The sequence below is a fragment of the Camelus bactrianus genome, chromosome 17 (assembly GCF_048773025.1).
Source record: "Camelus bactrianus isolate YW-2024 breed Bactrian camel chromosome 17, ASM4877302v1, whole genome shotgun sequence".
NCBI classification, from domain to species: domain Eukaryota; kingdom Metazoa; phylum Chordata; class Mammalia; order Artiodactyla; family Camelidae; genus Camelus; species Camelus bactrianus.
In genome coordinates this window covers 20253392-20277842 of record NC_133555.1, presented here as the reverse complement: position 1 = coordinate 20277842, position 24451 = coordinate 20253392, and the positions used below count along the sequence as shown (strand labels likewise).

The 24451-nt window shown below is 37.7% G+C and overlaps 1 protein-coding gene and 1 long non-coding RNA gene across 3 annotated transcripts in view; one reads left to right on the top strand and one right to left on the bottom strand.

The window, feature by feature from the left end:
* The window catches only part of LOC123615966 (uncharacterized), a 210615-nt gene that overhangs the window by 14769 nt on the left and 171395 nt on the right, over positions 1-24451 (bottom strand). Inside the window, exon 4 of the long non-coding RNA XR_006723822.2 lies at positions 4831-5002. This is a non-coding gene — a long non-coding RNA (uncharacterized LOC123615966). The remainder of the gene's footprint in view (positions 1-4830; positions 5003-24451) is intronic.
* On the top strand, positions 2911-14656 carry KBTBD8 (kelch repeat and BTB domain containing 8). 2 transcript variants are annotated; one of them, XM_010951947.3, is made up of 4 exons: positions 2911-3028; positions 3653-3863; positions 7547-8661; positions 11367-14656. In XM_010951947.3, exons 1-4 carry the CDS (start codon positions 3013-3015, stop codon positions 11828-11830), a joined length of 1806 nt encoding a protein of 601 aa, XP_010950249.1. In that variant the 5' UTR covers positions 2911-3012; the 3' UTR covers positions 11831-14656. The 2 variants fall into 2 exon arrangements, with proteins under 2 accessions (XP_010950249.1, XP_074200606.1); XM_074344505.1 differs by lacking the exon at positions 3653-3863 and having other exon boundaries at positions 2943-3028.

Here is a 24451-nt window from a genome sequence, read left to right as displayed (position 1 = left end):
ATAGTGTTATAACTTAAGGGTCTAGTAGAGTAATTTTATTCAGGGTCTCCAGTTTTGTACAATAACTCAATCTTGCAGTAGAATAGTGAAGCATGGTCAACTAAACAAATATTAATGGTTAATTATATATATATGACATATATAATATATATCATGTGTAATTATATATGTGATTAACCATTTTTAATATATATGATTCATCATGTATATGGTATTATCGGCAGTAGTCTGGGCACAGCTAATAATCGTTAAAAGTCATTCTCTTAAAGTGAAAGCAGAAAAAAAAAGGCAATTATGAAGTTTTCTCATTTTTCAAATTTGCTCCTTTCATAATCCTTCATCTTTGTTAAAACTGACATGTGAAGACTTTTCTTCTCTCAAGCAACCATGGTTATAGCAATCTTCTTTGCCTCTGGTTCCTAGGTAATCAGTATTAAAATAATGAAGCTCTAAATGTCTAATTTGAACTAAATATAGGTCCTTCAAATATTCTGGTTTGTTTTTTCAATTTCCATCCTTACTAAAACTTACTTTAAACTGTAACTATATGAGAAAATTGCTCCAGAGGACAATACAGTACTTAATGCATAAAGAAAAAAACTGGTTTACTTTTGCTGTTGCCTTTCTAGATTGGCAGTAAGATCTTATTAAATTTCAAATTAGAGCTATTTGAAAACAAAGCTGCAGTCTTTGGCTATTTAGTGTCAACCACAAAACAAAATCTCCTTTGTATTCTTACAGATCATTGAGAATGAATACTGTGGGACAATTGGCTCAATTTTTACAACTTCCCACTTATTCTGTATTTTTAAAAAGTGTATTTCTGATGATGGACTCTTTACCATGTAATGCCATTTGGCCAGTAGAATGGAGTCTGTTCACAGTGTCATATAAATGGCAACCTTGTAATTATAAATCTTCCCTTTTTCCTATTTATATTTAGACTGGCTTTTGTTCTTTGTATTCTGCCCACCTCCAAATTCAGAAATTCTTGTGGATCAGAGAATCAGAAAACTTTGAAAAAATTAAACAGTATTGCTAAGTCAATTTGTTAATTAGGTGAGATTTAAATGAAAAAGAAAATCGGACCAATTTCTGGAGGCTTAGGTGGCTATCAAAAACAAAACACAAGCAACCCTCTCCCCCTATTTTAACAGATTTGAAGAGGCGGCCAGGTAAAATACAGAATATCCAATTAAATTTGATTCAGATAACAAGTGACATTTTATTATAAGTATGTCCCAAGTTCTGTGTGTCTTGTATTTCTTTTGCTAAATCTAGAAACCCTAAGGACTGATGCCATTTTTTTTTCTTAATACTGTCAATATTGTGGGTGAAACTCCCATTATTTCTGTAAGGTAGAAAGTAACAGCACTGGGCTCATAAAAGACAGAAATTTAAAGTTCTGAGTAACAAAATTAAATCAATTTCATCCATGCAAAAGTGTGCAGATACGGTTTTCATAGCAATGATTTATAAGTTCATATCAACATCCCCTTATTCCAGCCACAAGGAAACACCAATTCTTGTTAACCTGCACACAATGATAATACTTTGAGTTCTAAATTATTCAGCAAACCTAGTAGTTAGAATTGGATTGTTCTTCATCATTCTTTCTGTTTCTCAGTCACAACTTAAATTCCCAGATCCTTCATCAAGAAATTAAACTGATCTTTTCAGCCTTTGAAAAGCTATCTATGCTCATGGACTAACTATATCTCTACTAAAAAATCCTTCTCATTCACTGATAAAAACTTCCTTACATTTTAAATGTCTAGAAATAGCATTCCCAATGTTAGCTCATTTGTGTCTTATATTTATTTTCAAAATATTAAGTATCTATAATGTGTCAGGCACCCTGTTAGAAGCTAGAAACACAAGATAAAAAAATCAAAACACGTTAACAGTAAAATTTCTGCTTTCTTTCAAAAGGCTTGCAGCCTGTGAGGCAGATAGAATAGGAATTATTATTCACACATTACATGTAAAGGAGCTAAGTGTTCGAGAATTAAAGGGTCATATCTGAGGTCCCACATTAAAAAGTAAAGTGCCAGAAATTCAATTATTGTCCCTGGCTACAGACTCAGGGCACTTTCCAATATTTTCTTCAAAGGAAATCTCAGACTACTTAGTACCACAACCCCCGGGAGCAAAAAGGAAAGCATGTTGAATCCCTTTAAAATGTTCTTGTGCTTTTAAAGGTGGAACAGGTGTTCTCTGGGTGCTCGAGAAAAGCAAGGCATTGAGTGGGAATTAAAGATCCTGAGCAGCCGTTGTAACCAGACCAAGTTAACGTGTGGAAACCGGAGCACTCAGCCAAGGCGATGCTATTTCAATTGGGTGTCACAGGTGACTCATCAGAGATGGCTCGCTTCTTGGCCTCCTGATATTTTTCTTCGGTATGGGGTGTCAGATTTCCTTCGCATTTCTGGGCAACAGCCCTCTTGTCCATTTCCGAATTTTTCTGGTTTCGGAGCCTTCACGGGGACCCCCACTTTCATACCGGAAGCTAATTTGGACAGGACGTTTAGGAAATGAAGAACAAGGTGTGGGGAAAAAAAGAAAAGAAAAAAAAAAGAGCCTGGTGCCTGGAGAGAGGCCTAAAATGGGGAAATTTGCACTTCAAGAGCTTTCCCTATCCCAGCCTCTCAGAATGACAGCTCTCCTCCGCCAGAAGACTACGTCTCCCAATAGGCACTGCGCGCTGCACAGACACAGGCTGGCGGGCTCTCTGCTCCACGCCTCCGCCAGAACCAGCCAATACGAACCCCGGCTTTGAGCCTCCGCCCGGCCCGGACCACGCGGGAAAGGGAGCAATAAAACTACATTTCCCGAGGCGCCTGTGCGCTTATCGTGGCCAATCGGCGCCCGGAGTTCGGAGCCTCGGGGCGGAGCCGGACGCATAGGCCATTCCATTGGCTACAGACAGCTTAGAAGAGCCGGAACCCGGGAGAGAGAGAAGCGAAATGACATTTCCTCTTTAAATAGCTGGAGCCCGGGCCGCGTCGAGAAATGGCCGCGTCGGCAGGTGGGTCATGTAGTGGCTAGGGAGGTGTGGAGGGGAGGTGGGCCGGGGACCAGGCTCAGGCTGCGAGCTGAGGCAGTGGCGATGAGGAGCTGGAGAGGAGGATGGAGAGGTGGACTGGGATGAGGGGAGGGAGGATGAATGGCGTGGAGGGAGGTGGGCGGTCCGGCCAGACAGGGATGGAGAGGCCGGGTACCCGCCGCCGCTCGGACCTGTTCGCAAACGCGGTTGAGGGGCACTGGCGGCCGCCATCCATCGAGCTTTCCTCGTGAGGCTCCTGCCCTCGGCTCTAAGCTGCGACTTTCTCGTTGTCGGCGGAGTCGCCGCAGACACGTCGCCTGCGCTGCCCGCACGGTCACTCCGCGAGCACGGGGCTTCGGGCTCGCCGGGCTCCGGTAGGAGCAGGCTGGTACTTGAACTTGCATCGCAGCTCGCTCTCTCCCAGATCCTACCTGGCGATCCCATTTGGGGGTGTCTATATACATATACGTATTTTTGTAGGAGGGTAAAAAACAAGCCAAGGAAACAAACACCCCCCCACCAAAAAAAAAAAAAAAAAAAAAAAACACCCGCGGCGATGCCGAAACTGGCTGCGAACTTCTTGTTCTTGTACGATTTTTCTCCTAGATTTAAGTAAGTCTTCCCCAACACCGAATGGGATTCCTTCTTCAGACTCAGCCAACGATGCCATGGACCCCTTTCATGCTTGCAGTATTCTTAAGCAACTCAAAACAATGTACGATGAAGGACAGCTGACAGACATTGTAGTGGAAGTGGATCACGGGAAAACATTTTCCTGTCATAGAAACGTTCTTGCTGCAATCAGCCCTTACTTCAGGTATGATGGTGGTGGAAACTTTTATTGATATCCTCACCGAGTTCCCTTTTCCCCCTCAGTATTGCCCACTTGATTCTTATACTGAGATGCAACAATGAAATGAAACCAATACATTTCCTTCCTGAAAATAAATAACAAGCCCTATTTTATTCAGCCCCACCCCCGCCTTTTCAACTTGACAGATTCTTCTAGAATTCAGGTGGTTGGGTTTTAAGTTATGAATATGGTTTCGTTTGTATGTTTCAGGTAAATGACAGGAAAATCTAAAATTGCACTGCCCAATATGGCAGCCAACAGCCACATGTGGCTATTTAAACTTCAATTATTTAAAATTAAGCAAAATTAGAAATTCAATTCCTCAGGTACACTAACTATATTTAAAGTGCTCAATAGCCACATGTAGGTAGTGGCTTCCCTGTTGTACAGCTCAGATATAGAACATTTTCATCACTGAAAGTTTTATTGGGTAGTGCTGATCTAGAATTTGTTCCAAGAATGTATCCAGGATTTCTTTAGTGCATGTAACTCTCTTAGAATTTAAAACATAATAGCCTGTTCTATTTAAAACCAATTATCATTTAACGGATTGTTTTAATGCCACGGAGATAAAAGCAATGAAGTAAAAATGAATGAAATATGGTTTCTATGTATGTGCCTTAGACCCCAGACTAATGATTATTTCTAAGATTTTCGGAAGTATTTTTAAGCTCAGTTTTCATTTTCATTTTTATTCATCCATATGTATCATAAAACTTTGAAAAGTAAAATTTCAAAACTAGGGTCTAAAAAATAATATCAAACTCTTAAGGTCAGTGATAAAAGCAGTTTCTTGTTTGAGTTTAACTTCTTCTTTAGTTTCAAGTGCTCACTTTAAGACTTTCAGTATTCAAAAATGGTGCATGAATGACTATGAAATAGTTTTCTCAACCACACTCTCAATGTGCTTTTTCCTTTTGAAGGTGCTTACCTTTATAGGGCTTATAGCTGGGGAGTGTGCCAGACAGCAGTTTCTGGTTCCTCTTTCTCAGAATACTGGGTTAAATATAGTCACTTCAGTTTGATGCTTGTGATGTAACCATTTAGACTTGCCTAGGGTAGGTCACTGGACTATTAAGTATTAACCATCATGAGGCAGCGAGCTGAAAGAAAAAAGAAGAAACTCATATACACTAAAGACAAGACGTTTGGCCTCTAATGGAAACTGCTGGTGAGACTAATTCATCCAGGAGATCCATTAGATATGGTTAGGTCATGTATGTGTTTAAATATGTTTAAATTACTGCGTATCAAACTCTGAGCAAAGCATACTTTACATATGTTACTGTAATCTTTACAGTTCTGTCTCTACACAGTTGTTATTCCCATTTTACATGTGGAAAGACTAAGCCTCAGAGAGGTTAAGTGACCTGCCTAAATCATCTGTCTCAGTGGCAGAGGCTGGATTTGATTCCAGAGCCAGGCTTCTTAGCCACTATATGACTTTAAGGGAGCAAGAGTGGGTCCTCTTTAAAGTCACCTTTCAGAAATTTTAATTGTTTAATTAGACTTGAGCAGTTAAAAAGAAAAAGAACTGAAACTTCAAAGTGAAAATGTCTGTATCTCACTGTCTCACTGTAATTTTATATTCTGGCTTATATCCTTTAACTGTCATACTTAATTAAAATTAGTTTTGAAAACCCAGACAAATCACTTCAAAAGAAGTATGCTACAGTAGTTTTGTGGGGGTTTTCTGTTTGTTGTTTTTTTTTTAATTTCCAAGAAGGAAATGCTTGGAAAGCTTTCTAAGCATAAGATATGTGAATCCAAATGAAGATACCTGTATAGAAAACTCAGGAATTAGGATCTTTCTTGCTAGAGGTTTCAGTACAAAAGTTTCTTGGCACCAATGCTGCTCCTTATGTGAGATCTAGAAAGTCACACTTAATAGTTTCTAAGTCTTGCATCACTGCTGGAAAAATTAGAATAGCTTGAAATCTGGCATGGCTGTTTCACGATCCCAGTTGCTTGTCAGAAGTAAAATTTGTATGATCATTAGAAACCTTTTGCTGCGTAGGATTTTATGTGAGGAAGCACTCCCCTTCATATAGAGTTTACATAAAGAACCTATTAGAACGGAGGAGGACTCAGGCGTCACAAGGCTCCTGTATGTGAGACCAGGTTACTCAAGTCAGTAGTAGCTCCCATGATTAAGGGATACATGGTAATGTTCTCCTTTGGGAGTTAATCTTTGCCTAATGGAGGGCTTTATTTTCCTTTTTAATTGGAAGCTGCACAGCTGAGTTTTTCAGCACCTGCACTGAAAACGAGCTCATACATTGGAACATCTAGTTTTCAGTCATTAAAAAAAAAAAAGTCTGTGTGATATTAAACTTAAAATTTACATACTAGAAGTAAAAATAGGACTCAAAGAATGGTTAACCCAGGCAACAAGCTGGTCCTGGTACCCTTGTATGCCTCCAATATTCCATACTGTATTTTTAAATTAATTTCATGTTTTTGATGAAGACTTCAAAAGTGACTGGAAGCCTACACATTTAAGGGTATTTTTTCATAACATAACTCTTAAAAATAAAATGGAGGGAGGGGGGGTGGGCGCAGAAGTCCAGGATCTGAATAATCCAGTTTATCACTAGCGTTAGGTCACTTTCTTCAAAAGACATCCAGTAAGCTTCCTAGGGCACACAGTCCTTTTCTCAAGAGGATTTTAGAAGAGCTTTTAATTTTATTTTTATATTTAATTTTAAGAATAGCCTAGAAAGAAATCTTAAAGAAGGGAAAAGAAAGGCAAACGACATTTATAAATGACTAGCACTTTTAAATAAAGAGCCAGGTTTTTGGCCACTTAATGTTTTGGCCAAGAAAGTACCATAAATACACAGATATTTTAATTTAAAAGAAAAGAAAAGGCTTGATCTCAAAGACAAAAGCATGGAATTTTAAAAACCATTATCTCCAAAGAATCAGTTAATTCTCTTTAGAAGTAGGCATTATATTAAGCCTACAATAATCTATTTCTACACAAATATAAATAGGTAAAATATGGTAACTTTGAGAAAATCAAGTATATTTCTTTATTTTTTTAAATCAAGCAAAGATTTTCAAGAATAAGTAAATTGATGTTCTTTATATTCCTTAAAATGATTAAGGAAGCATTCAAAGGATAACTGATTTAAAAGGAGTAGGTAGAAAATATGAACTTTTGAATATATCTTGTTTTTCTAAGATGAAATTTTTAAAGATATATTTTGGGCACAAGTTGCCCTGTCAGTTTCCACTGGGTCATGAAAAGTTTTATTGGACAGGCTCTGTATGCTAATGTGTCACACTGATACCCTATGGGTATTCTTAAACTTTCTGACTGACCTGGCGATTGAGGAGCTCAAGTCCCTAAGGTAACTTGACCAGAAGCCTGGATAGGGCTTCAAGAAAAACAAGATGTCCTGGAATATTCCATGCCATCTTTTGATGTGCTTTAATTAGGTATCCTCTCCTTTTCTCAGAATTGGCACAAAGTGGATGGCCTGCTCCTGAGAATAGGGTATTTTGAGATGAGCCAGAGTAGACCCTTCTGCTAGGTGATCAACTTTGATCCCATTTCCTGCTATTCAAGATATCAGGAAACACATCTGGAAATATTTTTCAGTTTCAAAAGATAAATAAATTAATCACTGTTTCCTTCCTAGATCCATGTTCACTAGCGGCCTTACAGAAAGCACTCAAAAAGAAGTTCGAATAGTTGGTGTTGAAGCTGAATCAATGGATTTAGTGTTGAACTACGCCTATACCTCCAGAGTTGTTCTGACAGAGGCCAATGTTCAAGCCTTGTTCACTGCAGCTAGCATCTTCCAGATTCCCTCCATCCAAGACCAATGTGCTAAGTACATGATCAGTCATTTGGACCCACAGAATTCAATTGGGGTCTTCATCTTTGCTGATCATTATGGACATCAGGAACTCGGAGATCGATCTAAAGAATACATTCGTAAAAAGTTCCTGTGTGTCACCAAAGAACAAGAGTTTCTCCAGTTGACAAAAGACCAACTGATAAGTATCCTTGACAGTGATGATCTAAACGTAGACCGAGAAGAGCACGTTTATGAAAGCATTATAAGGTGGTTTGAACATGAACAGAATGAAAGAGAAGTGCACCTTCCAGAAATTTTTGCCAAATGCATACGTTTTCCTCTGATGGAAGAAACCTTTATAGAGAAAATCCCACCTCAGTTTGCACAGGCTATAGCCAAAAGCTCTGTGGAAAAGGGGCCATCCAATACCAACGGCTGTACACAGAGACTGGGAATGACTGCATCAGAAATGATCATATGCTTTGATGCTGCCCACAAACACTCAGGAAAGAAGCAAACAGTGCCTTGTCTAGATATATTCACAGGAAGAGTGTTTAAACTATGCAAACCACCAAATGATCTAAGAGAAGTTGGGATTCTTGTATCACCAGATAATGATATTTACATTGCAGGAGGGTACAGGCCGAGCAGCAGTGAGGTATCCATCGACCACAAGGCAGAAAATGATTTCTGGATGTATGACCATTCCACCAACAGGTGGCTATCAAAGCCATCCTTGCTCCGAGCCAGAATAGGCTGCAAACTGGTGTACTGTTGCGGTAAGATGTACGCAATCGGAGGGCGTGTTTATGAAGGTGACGGGAGAAACTCACTGAAATCTGTGGAGTGCTACGACAGCAGAGAGAATTGCTGGACGACCGTCTGCGCCATGCCTGTTGCCATGGAGTTTCATAATGCCGTGGAGTACAAAGAGAAGATCTATGTTTTACAGGGTAGGTACCCAAGTGATTTAGATCTGTATGAAAGGACAGCTGGTCAAACTGTGGTTCACTCACTGACACTAAAACGTAAGTAAAATGTACGTTGTTCCTGTTAGTTGAGGACTACCTCTGGCTTTCTTATCATCAACTATTTGTTAGAACAGCCTGTTCTTTAAAGGACCCATAAAGAAAATAAACTTTTTAATCAAAAAAAGCAGGTGCTTTCAAGTTCCCAAAATGACCCTGCAAGTTTTTGATGTTCTTACTTTATTTTTGACAACATGTGGAATAAGTATATTTGAAAACATTTTTTTCATAGATCACAGTTCAGCATTTTGGGAAGATGCTTTCAGAGGCATTTTAAAAACTTTAAATAAGAAAGCAAGTTTGATACATGACTTTTTTGCTTTTCAATAATGTATAATCAAGAGATGTTGCAGCAACTACTTTTCTTATGGAATTCACTAGATTAGCTTAAAAGAGGAAAAAGAACGAAGCATCAGCTGCAGTCAAACTATTCAGTTGCCAAAGAATTTTGTATAAGCCTTATGATTGCAAAGGGTTTGAAATTACAGTCTTCAAGATTTTAATTTCACTGCAGTTTATGTTGCAATCCATAATACATTGCTTACAGTTTTTTTTTTTCACTGAAGAACTGTGAGATGCTACCTTTTTCTTACTTCTACCATTATAAGATGGAGGGATTATTTAATATACTTAGCTTAAAAATTTTTATTTAAACTACTGAAGACTAGTACTCTGGCAAAGATGATAGAGCAGAAATACAAAGAGCAACTGAGTAAGAGTAAATAAGATATTTGATTCAAGGTTCTGATTTGTGACAACTAATGTTTTCCTTGTGTTTGGTTTCTTATTTTAGGTGCTTGAATGTCAGCTGCAGTGTTGACAATACCAACATGGTTTTTCTTCCTTGGTGTTTCTTAATTGCTTATATATAAATAATTTCCTCACACTGCTACTCTAATAAAACAAGGAAAAGGGGGCATCTTCCATGTAGTTACACGTGGTTTTTTTAGGTTTTATACCATTGTGGTTTTGGTTTTTTTTTTTAAATTATGTTCTTTGCTCTAATCCTTTATTTGACTAATAATTTCCTAGAATTGCCTGAACCCATTTGTTTAAACTTCAATGTAAAGTTAATTTCTCCAGAAGGAGTAGTACCCTCTAGCGCCTTGTTTTAGTTGAACAGAAGCACAGGCATGATTTAGATTTGTTGGTCTTGCCAAAAAATGGAGTATCTGAATGGATAGGTAATCTGTCGAGTATGGTTGGATAGGTTATATCATCCCATAGGATGAAGCTGTCTCTACACAGATTTTGGTTTTACTGACTAACCAGCTAGCTGATAGAGATAGAATTAATTAGAAGACTCCCAATTGGAATGCAAAGGTTGTGTATTAGTGTAAATACTGGAGCAACGTAACAATGAATTAATGAAATTTCATGGCTGGAATGAACATTGTTTAATCTGAGGTTGTATTTTATATGAGAGGAATTTGAGGCGCTAAGGGTTTTCTTAATTGCCTGTCACTGTTTTTAATTTATTAAAGAGGACTTTAGATTTTAAAAATCAACTTTTAAGATGTATTACCTTTCCTTTTTAGAAGAAATTTATAGAGAGGTAATACATGTTAGAAAGTTTTAATTCCTATCTTCTTTATTAAGAATCCTGTTCCATGTTCGTCAATAAGGGTAGGTGATATGCACACAAAAGCTGGGAGTTTAACAGGCCATTTTATGAAAAATTGAAATTACAGCATCACTTTTATTAAGCAGGCAGTTAAATTTGTCCATAGGAGTAACCCTAGTTCAAAACAGTTTTCAAGGGGAAGCTCAATTTAGAAGTAGGTACTTCTCATCTAAACAAAGCTTCTTTATATAAATAAACTTGACATCAATAGTCAAAAGCTTATGCTGTACTGTCAGTGGCTGTGGAGAATCATTTAATCTGTTCATAAAGAGTTCAGATTTCCCTGTCAAGGATTTTATACAAATGTGATAATTAGCCAAAATCTTGTAAATCTTCACTAGTTTAATTCTTCTAGACATTTTTATATTGGCAGCCTGACTCAGTACTTCCTCTTATTGTCAAAATAGAACTGAAACTGACTCATAGTCAACTCCAAATGATGTGTGTATTTTCTATCATCTTAAAGCTATGTCTTCGCCTCTTAAATAGTTGTTTTTGTATTACAGTAACACTAAAGTAAACATAATAGTGGCCCATAGACACAAATGTGAGCAATTCTATGGATTATCTTATAATTAAATAATTAGCACATAAATTTATAGTGATTTATTCGTGATGAAACTGTGATCTCACTGGCTAACCATTAGTAATAATGCCTTTTTTAGAGCTGGCTTAAAATAAATTTTCTGAAATACCCAATTGGAGAGAGTAGTGGAACCAATCTCTTAACTCTTATTCTGTCATCAAACCAAAGTCACTCCTCACACTACCCCAGTATGAACACCCCAATTCAGGCTGACTCTACTATTATGTTATGCTGTGCCATAGAACAGAGACATTTTAAGCTATCTTACAATATTTAATGTGTCCCTGGCGATTATAAAAGAAATATTTTAGAAAGTAAAAGACTTGAAAATTATGCTCTTTAATCCTCAACATATAACCAAAAAGAGACTGTAAATGTACATATTCTTGTTTTCTGTTTTTTTCTTTTTCCCTTTTATAGGAGAATTTTTCCTCTTCTATGAGCCTCAAAAAGACTACTGGGGTTTCTTAACCCCCATGACTGTGCCTAGAATCCAGGGCTTGGCAGCTGTATACAAGAACTCTATCTATTACATAGCTGGAACCTGTGGAAATCATCAGCGTATGTTTACTGTAGAAGCCTATGACATTGAGCTCAATAAATGGACTCGGAAGAAGGACTTTCCATGTGATGAGTCCATAAATCCATACCTTAAGCTGGTACTCTTCCAGAATAAACTCCATTTATTTGTGCGAGCTACTCAAGTGACCGTCGAAGAACATGTCTTCAGAACCAGCAGAAAAAATTCCCTTTACCAATATGATGACATCACTGACCAATGGATGAAAGTGTATGAGACCCCAGATCGACTCTGGGACCTTGGCCGGCATTTTGAATGTGCTGTTGCTAAACTCTATCCTCAGTGTCTTCAGAAAGTACTTTAATGAATCGTAGGCCTTAGTGAGCTCACTGGCATCTCGTGCTTGAGGACACTTTCAGTGATACAAGAAGTGCTGTCAGTATTTCAGAAAGCTGAGGGAGTTTATACATGGAGATGGGTGCTCTTAAAGATTAGTGTAGGGAGGGATTTCTTTTCATCCTTGTGATGTTTTCATTTCAGTAAGCAAAAGGTAACAAAGTGCAATTATCAGCTTTTTTTTTTTCTGGTATAAATGTAATCACCTCATTCTAGCATTTTGTGATGAACAGTCTGAGACACCAGATGAATCGACAACTATGCACTCTTATAAGAGCAGTTAGGGTATTATGGGTTAGAGACAACCAAAATAGTTTGATGTGACTTTTTATTTTGAATACGGGTAAAAATCTGAGGCAATATCACTAGGACTTTAGCTGTGACCTCTCCAACACAGAGACGCACTAACTTAGACTCTCATTCTTAATATATGTATATTTGTGTACTGTTTTCAAGTGTACTGAGATTTAAATGTGTTCTGTTACTAGAGTAGACTGAAGGAAAAACAAATCAGTCTCAGAAAGAGCTTTTAGTCTGATTGTTTTCTATTTCCCATGTTACTTTAAGTTAAGCTTAAGTTTTAAATTAGCAGTTTTCTGTTGACAATTTTTTTCAAGTGCTAACTAACACTGTCTCAATTTTTTTTTTTTTTTAATCCTGAAAAGGGTTCAAATTTACAGGTGGCTGGTGCCGGTATAAGTTAATTCATGCGTAGAGCTAGATAAAGATTCCAATCTTCTGAGCCTTTGCTTACCTTTCAAATTGGTATGTTAGTTTCACGGCCATAGGACTTGACCTGTTGAACTCTTGTTTTTCCAAGATTCTCTACTTAGATAATGGCAAGATATGGCCAGTTATTGGTCTAACTGGATTCACTCTTGAAACAGTGAAAAGAACTTTATACTTGGTTTGCACTAACATGGGCTATTTTGTCGCCCAACATCCTCTTCCATCCTTTCCCTGTCCAGTCAGGATCAGTACAATGAAAGTTACCTTTTTCTTCTGTACAGAGCAATGTGAAGTTTTATACCTGCTTTTCAAATTCTGCTTTCCAGAAACATAAAACTCTTGCAGTAGTCTCATTTAATGGCTTCTGAGTTACATATGACAATTAAAACCTCATTTTTTTTCATTTTTGCACTTAACAGTTATGAATAATTTTACATTGAAAAACTTGTTCTGGCTGAAAGTGATGGAAAAGGAAAAGAGTGAGTGAAGAGAACCATTGCATTATAGGTACTAAGTCATTTTTGATGTTTAACTGATGAATTTCTAACAATCAGTTAGAAATGTTAACAGAAAGGACAAACCAACTCATGTGTTATACTGGAGGCAGATATTTGGATCAGTAACTTATTTTTTACTCTGCCTGGAATAATTAATAAAGGATGTAAGTATAGCCCAGAGTCTGTCCTCAACTGGAACATTATAATTCTCTTTAAGGAAAACAAACTGGCATGGTTTGTATTAAAAACTCTTGCACAAGTTGTAATGTGATACTGTGAAACAAATTTAAAACATTGCCTCTTTGCATCACATACCTCGTTTTTCAGAAACTTTCCAAACTGCTTGTCATAGCCCTCTACAAGTAGGGAAGGTTTCCTGAAGCCGAATTTAAAGTGGACAGCATTGAGAGAATTAACATTTTAAAATCTAGTCTTGGGAAACTAGATACGTGCTTTCTTACTGGCCCTGACAGTGTATCTATAATCTCTTTATCGACTTTGTCAACCAATCACCTGTTTTTTTTTCTCCCCTGTTTTTCTTTGTCTTCGTGCTGTTTCGGGGCTATTTCTGTGAGCATTTTGAAGTATCCCTGCGGTGTTGCATTGCCAAGGGTGGGGGGTGGGAACAAAAGGAACTAACTTTTACAAGAGATGTTCATGTAATTTATTTTTTGAAAGCTTTGTTGAATATCAAAGATTTCCTGCCGCTTTTTGACAATCCTGTATTTATTTAGAAGACTGTGTTACTTGAAAACATGACATTAGAACATTGAGTTAGTAATTTACATGTGCTGTCTATGTAGAGGAGTACTGTGTACTGTGGTTGATTCTGCAGTCGATTTATTCTGTTGATCTGCACAACAGTTGATCCTTTTGCTATGACAGTTTATATTGAGGGTGTGAGCTAAGTATAGTGTGTCAAAGCCAAGGTTTAGAATTTGCTACAGAAGTAGAATATATATTGAATTTTGTATGAAGAACTATTTGTTTAAATTATATACCTGGGATATTTTGCCACTTTGAAAATAATTTCAGAAGAGGTCCTAGAAAACTAAGATTAGTAATATGCGTGGGTATATGTTTAGATATTTAAGGTACATTTGCATAGTAGGATGAGAATATAAATAAAAGGCACAATAGGTACTACAGAATTAAAATATAGGGTAACATATGCCAGTCCCACTTGACCTTTGTTTTTGCATTTGAAGAAGGTATGTAGCACTTTCCTATGTATTTTTTACACATCGAAAACTGGACATGGTATAACTATATTATAGGAAAGTAGAAACTGTATTCTTTATTTTCCATCTTTGTTTTCTGTTATCCTACAAAGCATCAAGTTGAATTCATTGGTGCATGAGAACAAGTGGATGTGATCTGCAAGGAATCAGATTCCCTACGTGAAGCAGTTTAAAATGGCATTCAATGTTCAGTGCTCAGGTATGTAGTAAGTACTGTAGTCCTTTGGGGGCAAATGTGTAGATATTTTTAAACATTTTGCCATAATTGCACAATTTTTTGCATTTTTACCTGATGGCATTGTTTCGTATAATAAAATCTTTTCTGACCGAAAACTTCCCTTGTCGTAATTGACCTCTAACTAGTGAGTTTTTGTAGAATTAAAACTTGGTGAACATCATGAAATACCTTATATCATGGTGGGAGAGAATAAGATTTCAATCTATCAAATATTTGGCCTCTGGTACAAAAGGAACAGGTTAATATTATCTTATATAATGCTCTTTAATTTCTAAAGCAAGCTCGCTCATATCGGTAGCTCCTTTGTTGAGTTGGTTCTGCCCTCAACTCTTGGTATTCCATTCTTTTCTGTCACGATTCCTACCTAATCCATCAGAAAATCCTGTTGCTTCTTCCTTCAAAATATAGCTAGACTGTGACCACATACCACTTACACGACTATCACCCTAGTCTGAACTACCTTGCCTGCCTTAATGCTTTGCTACTGAATTGGTCTCATTTCAGTCACCTCTGACCCCTTGGAATCTAGTCTGTCCTCCACACAGTAGCCAGAGTGACCCTGTTAAACCAGAAGTCAGGACTACATTCTTCTGCTCAGATCCCTCCAGTCTCCCTTCACATGGGAGCCACACCCCTTCCTTCATGATCTCCACTCCCAGCCCCACTTCTGGGACTGCATTGCCATCCCCCTGCTCGCTCACTCCATTCCAGCTACACTGACTGCTGTTCCTCAGACATGCCAAGCCCCTGCAACATCAGGGCCTTTGCCCATGCTGTGTCTTTTCCCAAGGAAGCCCTGACAACTCACTTAGTTAAGTCTCTATTAAAACTCCAGAGAGGCCTTCCCTGACCACCTGGTGTAAAACGGAGCTCCTTCCAACTCCACCCCCACCTATACCGCCTGTCTCTTCCTGCTTTATATTTCATATACCCCCACGAAGTTCCACGAAGGCAAGGAATTTATTTTATCTGTTGTTCACCTCAGCTCAGTGCCGAGGACATACTAGACACTCAATGTTTGTAGAAAGAAATGGATTTCTGTTTAAGTCTCAGAGCACCCTGAGAAGTGGTAGGACCAGTGCTACCACCTCTGTTTTGTTAGATTGGAAACACCAAGACCAAGTGAATTGCTGAAGGTCATCTAACTAATGAGGGGCTCGCTTGGGGTTAGAGCCAAGATATCCACTTTCACCTCAACCTGGTTCTGACATGCTACACTAGTTCAAAGCAAACTGATAGAAAAGGCAGATGCTCTGTATTTTGTGTCTAATGGTTGCTTTTTTTTAAGTACCACTTTTTCCCAACACTATTAACATCTTATATTTATAAGTCAATATTGATTAACTATTATTAACTAAATTCTAAACTTTATTAAGAAATCCTTAGTTTTTACATAATGTCCTACTTATGCTCCAGGATCTCATGCAGGATACATAACATTTAGTTGTCATGTCTCCTTAGCCTCCTTTCGGCTGGGACACCTTCTCAGACTTTCCTTGTTTTTGATGACTTGGACAATTTTGAAGGGTACTGGTCAGAGATTTTTGTAGGTCTCTCATTCAGATTTGTCTGATGTTCTCATGATTAAACTGGGGAGTAAGACCACAGAGGTGAAAAACCTTTCTCACATCCTATCAAGCGTGTACAGTCTCAACATGACTTGGCATTGTTGATGTTAACCTGGGTCACCTGGCTGAGACAGCATTTGTCACATTATTCCTCTGTAAAGTTACTTTCCCCTCTTTCCTTTGAAAGGAAATCACACTTTCAAGTTCACACTTATGGTGCAGAATTACATGCCACCTCCCTGAAGGCAGAGTTATCTACATAAGTTATTTGGGGTTCTACTGCAAAGATTTATTCTCTCCTTCCTAATTTACTTATTTATTCAGTTATTTATATCAGTGTGGACTCATTTTATACTTTGGGTTGTTATATATTATCTACGTAATATATAATAATATATACAAATATATGTATATACTTATACTTTGTGTTATAACCCACTGCTACTTTATCTTGTGGCTCAGATTCCTCCAGCTTCGGCCACTGGGAGCTCTTTCAGTTGGCTACATTGTCCCTTGGACATATTCTCATTCGTGTTCGCGTTTTCACTTTTTAAATTACGAACAGCTCCTATTTCCTGGCCCTACAAGATGCTCCAGGCTTAACTTGTATGTGTCCTTCCCCAGTTCTAGGATCAGCCATTTCTCCAAGGATCTCTGGTTCTTTTCAATGGAGATCTGGGTACTAGATGTGCTCACTGCTACTGGGATGTCATTGTTTCCAGACCCTCTTAGCTGACTAAATAAGGAATATGTGTGTGTACTCTAACCACTATATATACGGATCTAAAAAATTTGTATATGTACCTACATCAGCATGAAGCTAAATTTTAGTTCATACTGGTGTCTCCTACCTACTCTAATCCATTGCTACATGGAAATTCGTAGCCTTCTTTCTCACTCCAATAGTGAGAAACTTGGCTCCAAACATCTACCAACCATTCACTTAATTGCTCAGTTCCAGGATATGCACTCGGTGGTGTCAGAATCGTTAACCCGTACTCCCATGAGAAGCAGCTTTACCCATGAGAGTACAATGCTTATGTACCGTTCTTTTGCCTTTACTCTTAAAGACTCCACTCATTTCCAGAGTTATTTAGGTTAGCACCTTTTCCTCCCACACACATGAATGAGGTTATCTGATACATTTTTAATAATTCATGTGGTATTATTTTTTCTTCTTCAGTCTATGATATGGTGGCTTACATTGACTGACTTCTAAATGTTGAACCAACCTTACATATCTAGAATAAAACCCACCTGGTCAGGATATATAATTCTTTTTAAACATTGTTGGACTTGATTTGCTAATATTTTGTTGAGGATTTCTGTATTTATGTTTATAAGAAACATTGGTCAATTGTGTTCCTTTCTAGTACTGTCTTTATTGGGTTTGGAGTTAGGGTAATGCTGGCCTCATTAAAAAAAGTAAGTTTTTCCTCTGATTTTATTTTCTGTAAGAGATAGTGGAAAATTGGTATAATTTCTACCTTAAATGTATGGTAGAATTTACAGTTAAATCCATCTGAAACTGATGCTTTATTTTTGAAAGGTTTTTTTTTATTAATTCCATTTTAAAAATAGATATTAGGTTACCAGGATTATATATTTCTCCTTGAGTGAATTTTGTTTGTGTCTTTCAAGAAATTTGTCTGTTTTATCTACATTATCAAATTTATGGGCAAAGAGTTGTTCAGAGTATTCCTTTATTAGTCTTCTAATGTCTGCGGAATCAGCAGTGATTAACTCTCTTTCATTTCTGATGTTGATAATTTGTGTCTTCTCTCTGTTTTTCCTTTGGCTAACCCAGCTAGAAGCTTATCAGTTTCACTGGTCTTTGCAAAGAATCAGATTCTGGTTAACCAGTTTTCTCTATGGTTTTGTGGTTTTAACTTCATTGATTTGTATTCCAATATTTATTATTTCTTCTGCTTGCTTTAAGCTTTAATTGCTCTTTTTTCCTCTAATTACTGAAGGTCAAAGCTTGGGTTACTGATTTTAGATCTTTTTTTTCTAATATATGCACATAATGCTATAAATTTCCCTCTAAGCACTGCTTTTGTATCATTTCACAAATTTTGATATGTTGTATTTTCACTTTGTTTGGTACATAATATCTTTATCATGTCTTCTTGGAGAAGTGACCCTGTCATAATTACATAATGTCCCTCTTTATCCCTGATAATCTTCCTTGTTCTGGAGACTTCCTTTCTGAAATTAATATAGCCATTCTAATTTTCTTTTAATTAGTGTCAACTTGATATATCTTTCTCCATCCTTTTTCTTTTAACTATCTGAATCTTTATACCCAAATGGATTTCTTGTAGACAACTTATACTTGGGACATGTTTTGATATCCACTGTGAGAATCTCTGTCTATTCATTGGCATACTTGGATCATTCACATTTTTTTTCCTTTTTCATATTCTTTTTCATTATAGGTTATTACAAGCTATTGAATATAGTTCCCTGTGCTATACAGTAGGTCCTTGTTGTTTATATCTATTGTACATATAGTAGTTTGTATATTCACATTTAATGGGACTATTGATATAGATGGATTAATATCGACCGTATCTGTTACTGTTTTCTCTTTGTTATGCTTATTCTTTGTTTCTTTTTTCATCTACTTTCCTGATTTCTCTGGTTTTAATAGAGTTTTTTATATGATTCTATGTTATCTACTCTCTTAGCCCATCAGTTTTACATCTTTAGTATTTTTTTCCAGTTGTTGCCTAGATTTACAATCTACATTTTAAAGCTAAATTTATCTTTAAATAACACTGTACAGCTTCATGTAGTGTGCAGGCATCTTATAAGAGCTCCCAATTCTTCCTTTCCATCCCTTGTGACAATGCTATTCATTTCACTTAGCCTTATGCTACAACCACTCAATACAGTTACTATTTTTACCTTAAATAGTTATTCTTTTAGGTCAATTCATATGCGAAAAATAAAATATTTTATTTTACCCCACTTATTTCTTCTCTGACATTGTTCATCTCTTTATGTAGATCTAAATTTCTGACCTATATCATTTTACCAGTTTCTGAAGAACTTCTAACATTGCTTGCAGGGCAGGTCTCTAGGTGATGAATTCATTCAGATTTTGTTTATCTGAGAAAGTCTTTATTTCTCCTTCATTTTTAAGGATAATTTTACAGGACCTAGAATTCTAGGCTTCTTCATTTTTTGTTTCGACCTTTTAAATATTTTGTTCCACTCTCTTATTGTTTGAAAAAGAAGTATGATGCAATTCTCATTCTTGTCTCTTTGTAAGTAATATGTATTTTTCATCTCATCAAAAAGAAAGATTTTCTCTTTCTCTTTGGTTTTCTTCAGTTTTAAGTATGATATACCTATGTGATGGTTTTTATTATTCACCTTGCTTGGTGTTCTCTGAGCATCCTAGCTCTGTAGTTTGGTGTCTGTCACCAATTGAAAGAAATTCTCAGCCATTGTTGCTTAAGTATTTCTTTTGCTCCTTTCTTTCTTTCTTCTCCTTCTGGTATTCCAATTACATGTATGTTATACCTTTTGTAATTGTCCCACAGTTCTTAGATATTCTGTTCCATTGTTTTCATTCTTTTTTCTCTCTTCATGTCAGTTTGCAACATTTCTACTGACATAATTCAAGTTTACTGATTGTTTCATCAGTCATATCCAGTCTACTGATGAGCCCATCAATGGCAATTTTCATTTCTTTTATGGTGTTTTTGACTTCCAGTATTCACTGTTGATTCTATTCTTAGAGTTTCCATCTTCTGCTTACATTACCCATCTGTTCTTGCCTGTTGTCTGCCCTTTCCATTAGAGCCCTTATGTATTAATCCGAGTTATTTTAAATTCTCACATGGACAATTCCAAAATCTTTGACATAGCTGAGTCTTATTCTGAAGCCTTATTTGATTTTTTTCTTCAGTTTGTGTTTTTCTTGCCTTTTTTTTTAGCAGGTCATAATTTTTGTTGAAAACAAAATTACATGATGCATCAGGTAACAGGAACTGAGGTAAACAAACCTTCAGTGTGAGGATTTATGTTAGTAAGGCTGGGAGTGTGGGCTGTATTTAATGACTGCTGTAGCTATGGGTACCAGAGGCATCAAATTCCTGCAGCACTCTTGTTTTTGTCTCCCCTCTCCTCTGGGCTTCTCCTAGTACTTCTCACAAAGCCTTTGTGTGTTATGAGTCAGCTATAATCCTCTCTTACTATCTGCATCCCTGTGGGTGTGGTGGTATGGTATGGGTGAGGGAGAGCACTGTAAAGTTTTATGATTCAATCTCAGTATTTTAGTGGACCTGTGTCTTGGGCTGTGACCTTCTCCACTAGTATAGCTTTTTATTTCCTCTTGCCCCAGCCTCTCTTCTCTAGTGCAGCATTCCTAATCTGTTTCCTTGAGGCTCTGACCCCTGTTGACTGTGTTCATTCTTTTTCCCCTTAGATGAGACAGGAAGGGTAGCTCTTCTTCCAGCTTTTATCAAGCTCTGTCAAAGTACTTTTCCCCTGGAGAGGAGGCCTTTGCTATGGAAAAGGCTCTGGGTGTATTTCAGTTATTACCTCTCTCCTCATGCCAGACCCTCTAGGGAATGTTTCTCAGCTCTTCACTGTGAGAATCTGGTGGAGGTTACTGTAGGTAAAGCCCACAAAAATGTAGGGCTCCAGGAGTTTCTCATTCTCATGCTAGTCCATACCCAGCTTCCAGCAATTCATCAAAAATGAACCGTTTAAGTGTTCGTACCAGTTTATGACTCTTGGGACTCCTGGTCCAGGTAAGCGGATCTTGACGATAATTGTCTGGGTTCACCTGTACTCCAGATTTCAGGCTGACTGCCCTGCAACCTAATTTCTCTGATGGATCCAAGAAAAGTCATTCGTTTTCAGCTGAACAGCTTTTTCTTATTGTTAGGTTGGGGGTGACAACTTCCAAACTCTTTACATTCAGTGCTGAATCTGGAAGTCCCTATAATAGGCTTCTGATATGTATTTGTTTACAAAGTGAATGAGTTATTCTTCACCTCATACATAAACACCATATGTCCTCTCCTACATGTATATTTCACAACTTAAAAAAAGTTTAAAAGTCTCATTTAGTAAACATGTTCAAACACTTAATCATATTTAGGAATCTTTGGTTTGTAATTTATATGGTCATGGAATTATTTCATACATAGTTCAGTGATTGTTGACTCTCCAGTAGCTAAACTCAGCTTTCCAGGATCAAATACAAATTCTATGATATAATTTAATTAAAATTTTCAATCATTTTGAGATATATTTTAATTATACTATTAAAGCTAAATTGAACATTACAATGTCATCGTTTTAAATCATACTTATCCTTTATATAAAGAACATCTTCTGTTGATTAGTTTGCTAGAAATTAATGGAATTGAATAGATCCTTTTCTTCCTTCCTGTCTTCTACAAGTATATGCACAACTATATGATTTGGTGAGGCAAAAAAAAAAAAAACACATAAATATTAACAAGTAGAAACTGTATAGTATATTTTCTAAGTATTTTCTGTTGTTCATATGAACAGGAACTACTGTGTTTTGGGTGACTTTGGTCAGATTACTTAAACTCTTGAAGCTTTAGTTTTCTCATATATAGAATAAGGCTAATAATATAATCCACCTTACAGAGTTTTTGTGAGGATCAAATAAGCATGAAAAATTCTTATCCCAGTGCCTGGCACATAAAGAACACCCTGTAAATGGTCACTGTTGTTAGTATTATTCGCAGCTATACTGCTGTCGTTTAGATACAGTTAAAACACAGCCTTAGTAAAGCGATATTTTCTTAAATAGCTGGTATAAAGAATATGCTCAAAAGAAGGGTAGCCATTTGGACTCTCATTAAGGAGACTGTGCCCGTAATCCACGCATGAAAACAATTTCCACCGCTTTGCAGTCACACAGTTCTCACTTTCACTTCTGCACCGTGCATTTCTGAACAGCTTGAACTCAAACAAACAGTACTTAAAGCAGTGTATACAAGGCTTGTAACCTCCGTCTGCAAAATAAAAATAAGGGGTTTTTTTGTTTGTTTGTTTGTCTGTTCTTAAGAATTGAAAAGGGTCTGTCCTTAGAGTTTATCTTGTACTTTGGTCTCATTTACATTTTTTATTAGGGATCTAATAAAATTCAGGTCACATAGTTCAGATCTTGAAATATGTGATTCCAAAGTGCCTTTAAGGATAACAAGATAAGGTCAAAGCACCTTATACTAACACCTGATCAGGATGTCTGAGGCCTATGCATGAGTCAGGTGGCCAAGGTCAAGTTTTAAAAGTCACGTGCCAAGAAGCACCTACATGACACAGTGGGGGCACTTCTTTGTAATCAGTAGCATCTGAGATGACAGGAAATCCACAGATGCTCCCTGACAATTGGTCTAAAGCTTGGGGTCAAGGTTACCAATGGAATTTAGGAAACTGGCCACAACAGAGCTGTATTTAGTTGAGTCTGAGTGAATGGATGCCTTGGCTTAAACACAAAGGGTAAAATGAGAAGAAAAATTGTCTAAAAGCAAAATTTGAGAAATTCAGTTGAAGGGGCTGAAGAAAGGTGACTGAGAAGTTATCAGAGGAGAAAGGGACCCGTGAAGGACTAGTATTGCAGGAGAGAATTTCAAGAATGTGATTCACAGAAAAAGACTAAATAGAGGCTCCTGGAGATGTCAGTTAAAAGATCAGAAAGAACGCAACACAGTAGTTTCAGCAAAGTGCTGGGGACAGAAATTAAACTGCAGGTGGAAGGCGTGAGTTGGGGTGAGTGGGCGAGGGTGCAGGTGCTCAGCCTGGGAAGCCTGGAGGTTGTGATGTTTCAGAAACAAAGGTGCTGGACACGTGGCGTTTAAGACATCAGAGCACTCTATGCCTTTTCAGCAAAAACAGGAAATGAGAAAGACCCATGCAAAAAGTCCTAACCTATCCCATTCCTAGACTATTTCCAGGTGAGAGCTCTGTGGTACCTCCAGCCCCTCTCAAAAAGATGAAAACCACAGACACACAGACACACACAAACCTACAGGCTGAGAACTGGATCAGAGAAAAAGGCAAGGAAATAAGAACAGCTTCAAAAACCACAGGGGAAAATCCTGACCAGAGAGAAACAGACATACTTTTTGTGGCCTCTCTCACATTTCTGCAAGAGAATACAAACGGGAACCATTTTTGCAACTTCTTGCTACTTTGCCCCACAGGCTGGACGAAATTCAGTTGAGAGCTAAATCGGGTTCCCAACCCTGACCCAAAACATCTGGTTTGTGATAAGTACTTGAATATCCTGTGTTTTCTACAGTGTGTGGTGGGTGTGGTGATGGCAGGAGTCACAGGCAGAAGAAGTGATGAGCTAATCAGAGCTCGCATATGTGAAGGTGTGGAGGATCTCGTTCCTTTCACAAAGTGTCTGTGCTGCACGTTTGTGCAGCGGGGAAGGCCAGGGAGATGGCACCCATCCCCAGGCCTGGCCCCCAATGAATGGGGACTTTCCAGGTTGTGTAGTATGTTGTGCCTGGGGATTTAGTCCTAGAACAACTGTAGTTGACAGTTGATAAAATCACAGGAGAACAATAGCTGGAGCAGGAAGGAGGCATTTTTGGCAGGTGGATATATGCTTTTACAGTCACACATAAATGTGATATACAGCAAAATAGGTGCATCTATATCTGTACGTCTTCCTTGGAAGTTTCTAAGAGATGGTTATGTTTTTCTCTTAAACCTACATTTCACTCCTCCGAAAATAAAATACTATCCACACCTTCCTGGGCACTGAGCTGTCCAAGTTTGATTTGCTGTTCAGCACAACACACTCTGTATTTTAAGGCTGCGGATCCTCTTTATCATGCTTGTATATGACAGTGGCCTCCCATGCGAAAAATATTTTAACTTTTATGAGCCACTGGCTAGCACCTTGTTCTTGCTTTTGTATACGTTATCTTTTTAGATCCTCCTTCTGGTCCTGCTGCCAGCTGTCACTGCCTCAGTTTTTACTGTTGAGGAAATAAAGAAACTGAAAGGTAATTGTTAAACTTACAGGATAAGGATGTAGGGTAACAGAAAGTGGACTTCTGAGTTTCTTCCCAGCCCCCAGTAAATGGGGGCCCAAGAGGATGGCCAGGATGGTTCTGTTCAGAAACAGGACATGTTGGTGCCAGGACTGTAGACAGTTGGAAAGGAAGCCAGTGAGGAATGCAGAGAGGCTGAGCTCACTTCTGGAAGAGCTGAGCTGCAAGTGACAGTGGGATGACTATGTATAGATTGCTGTGCAGAGAGGCAGCCAGGATGGGCCTGGAGACGGGAAATCGAACGAAGGTG

Coding starts and splice junctions, on each gene's coding strand:
- KBTBD8 (XM_010951947.3), top strand. Junction 3,864..7,546: donor GCAATCAGCCCTTACTTCAG/GTATGATGGTGG, acceptor TTTCCTTCCTAG/ATCCATGTTCACTAGCGGCC. Junction 8,662..11,366: donor GAAGATCTATGTTTTACAGG/GTAGGTACCCAA, acceptor TCCCTTTTATAG/GAGAATTTTTCCTCTTCTAT.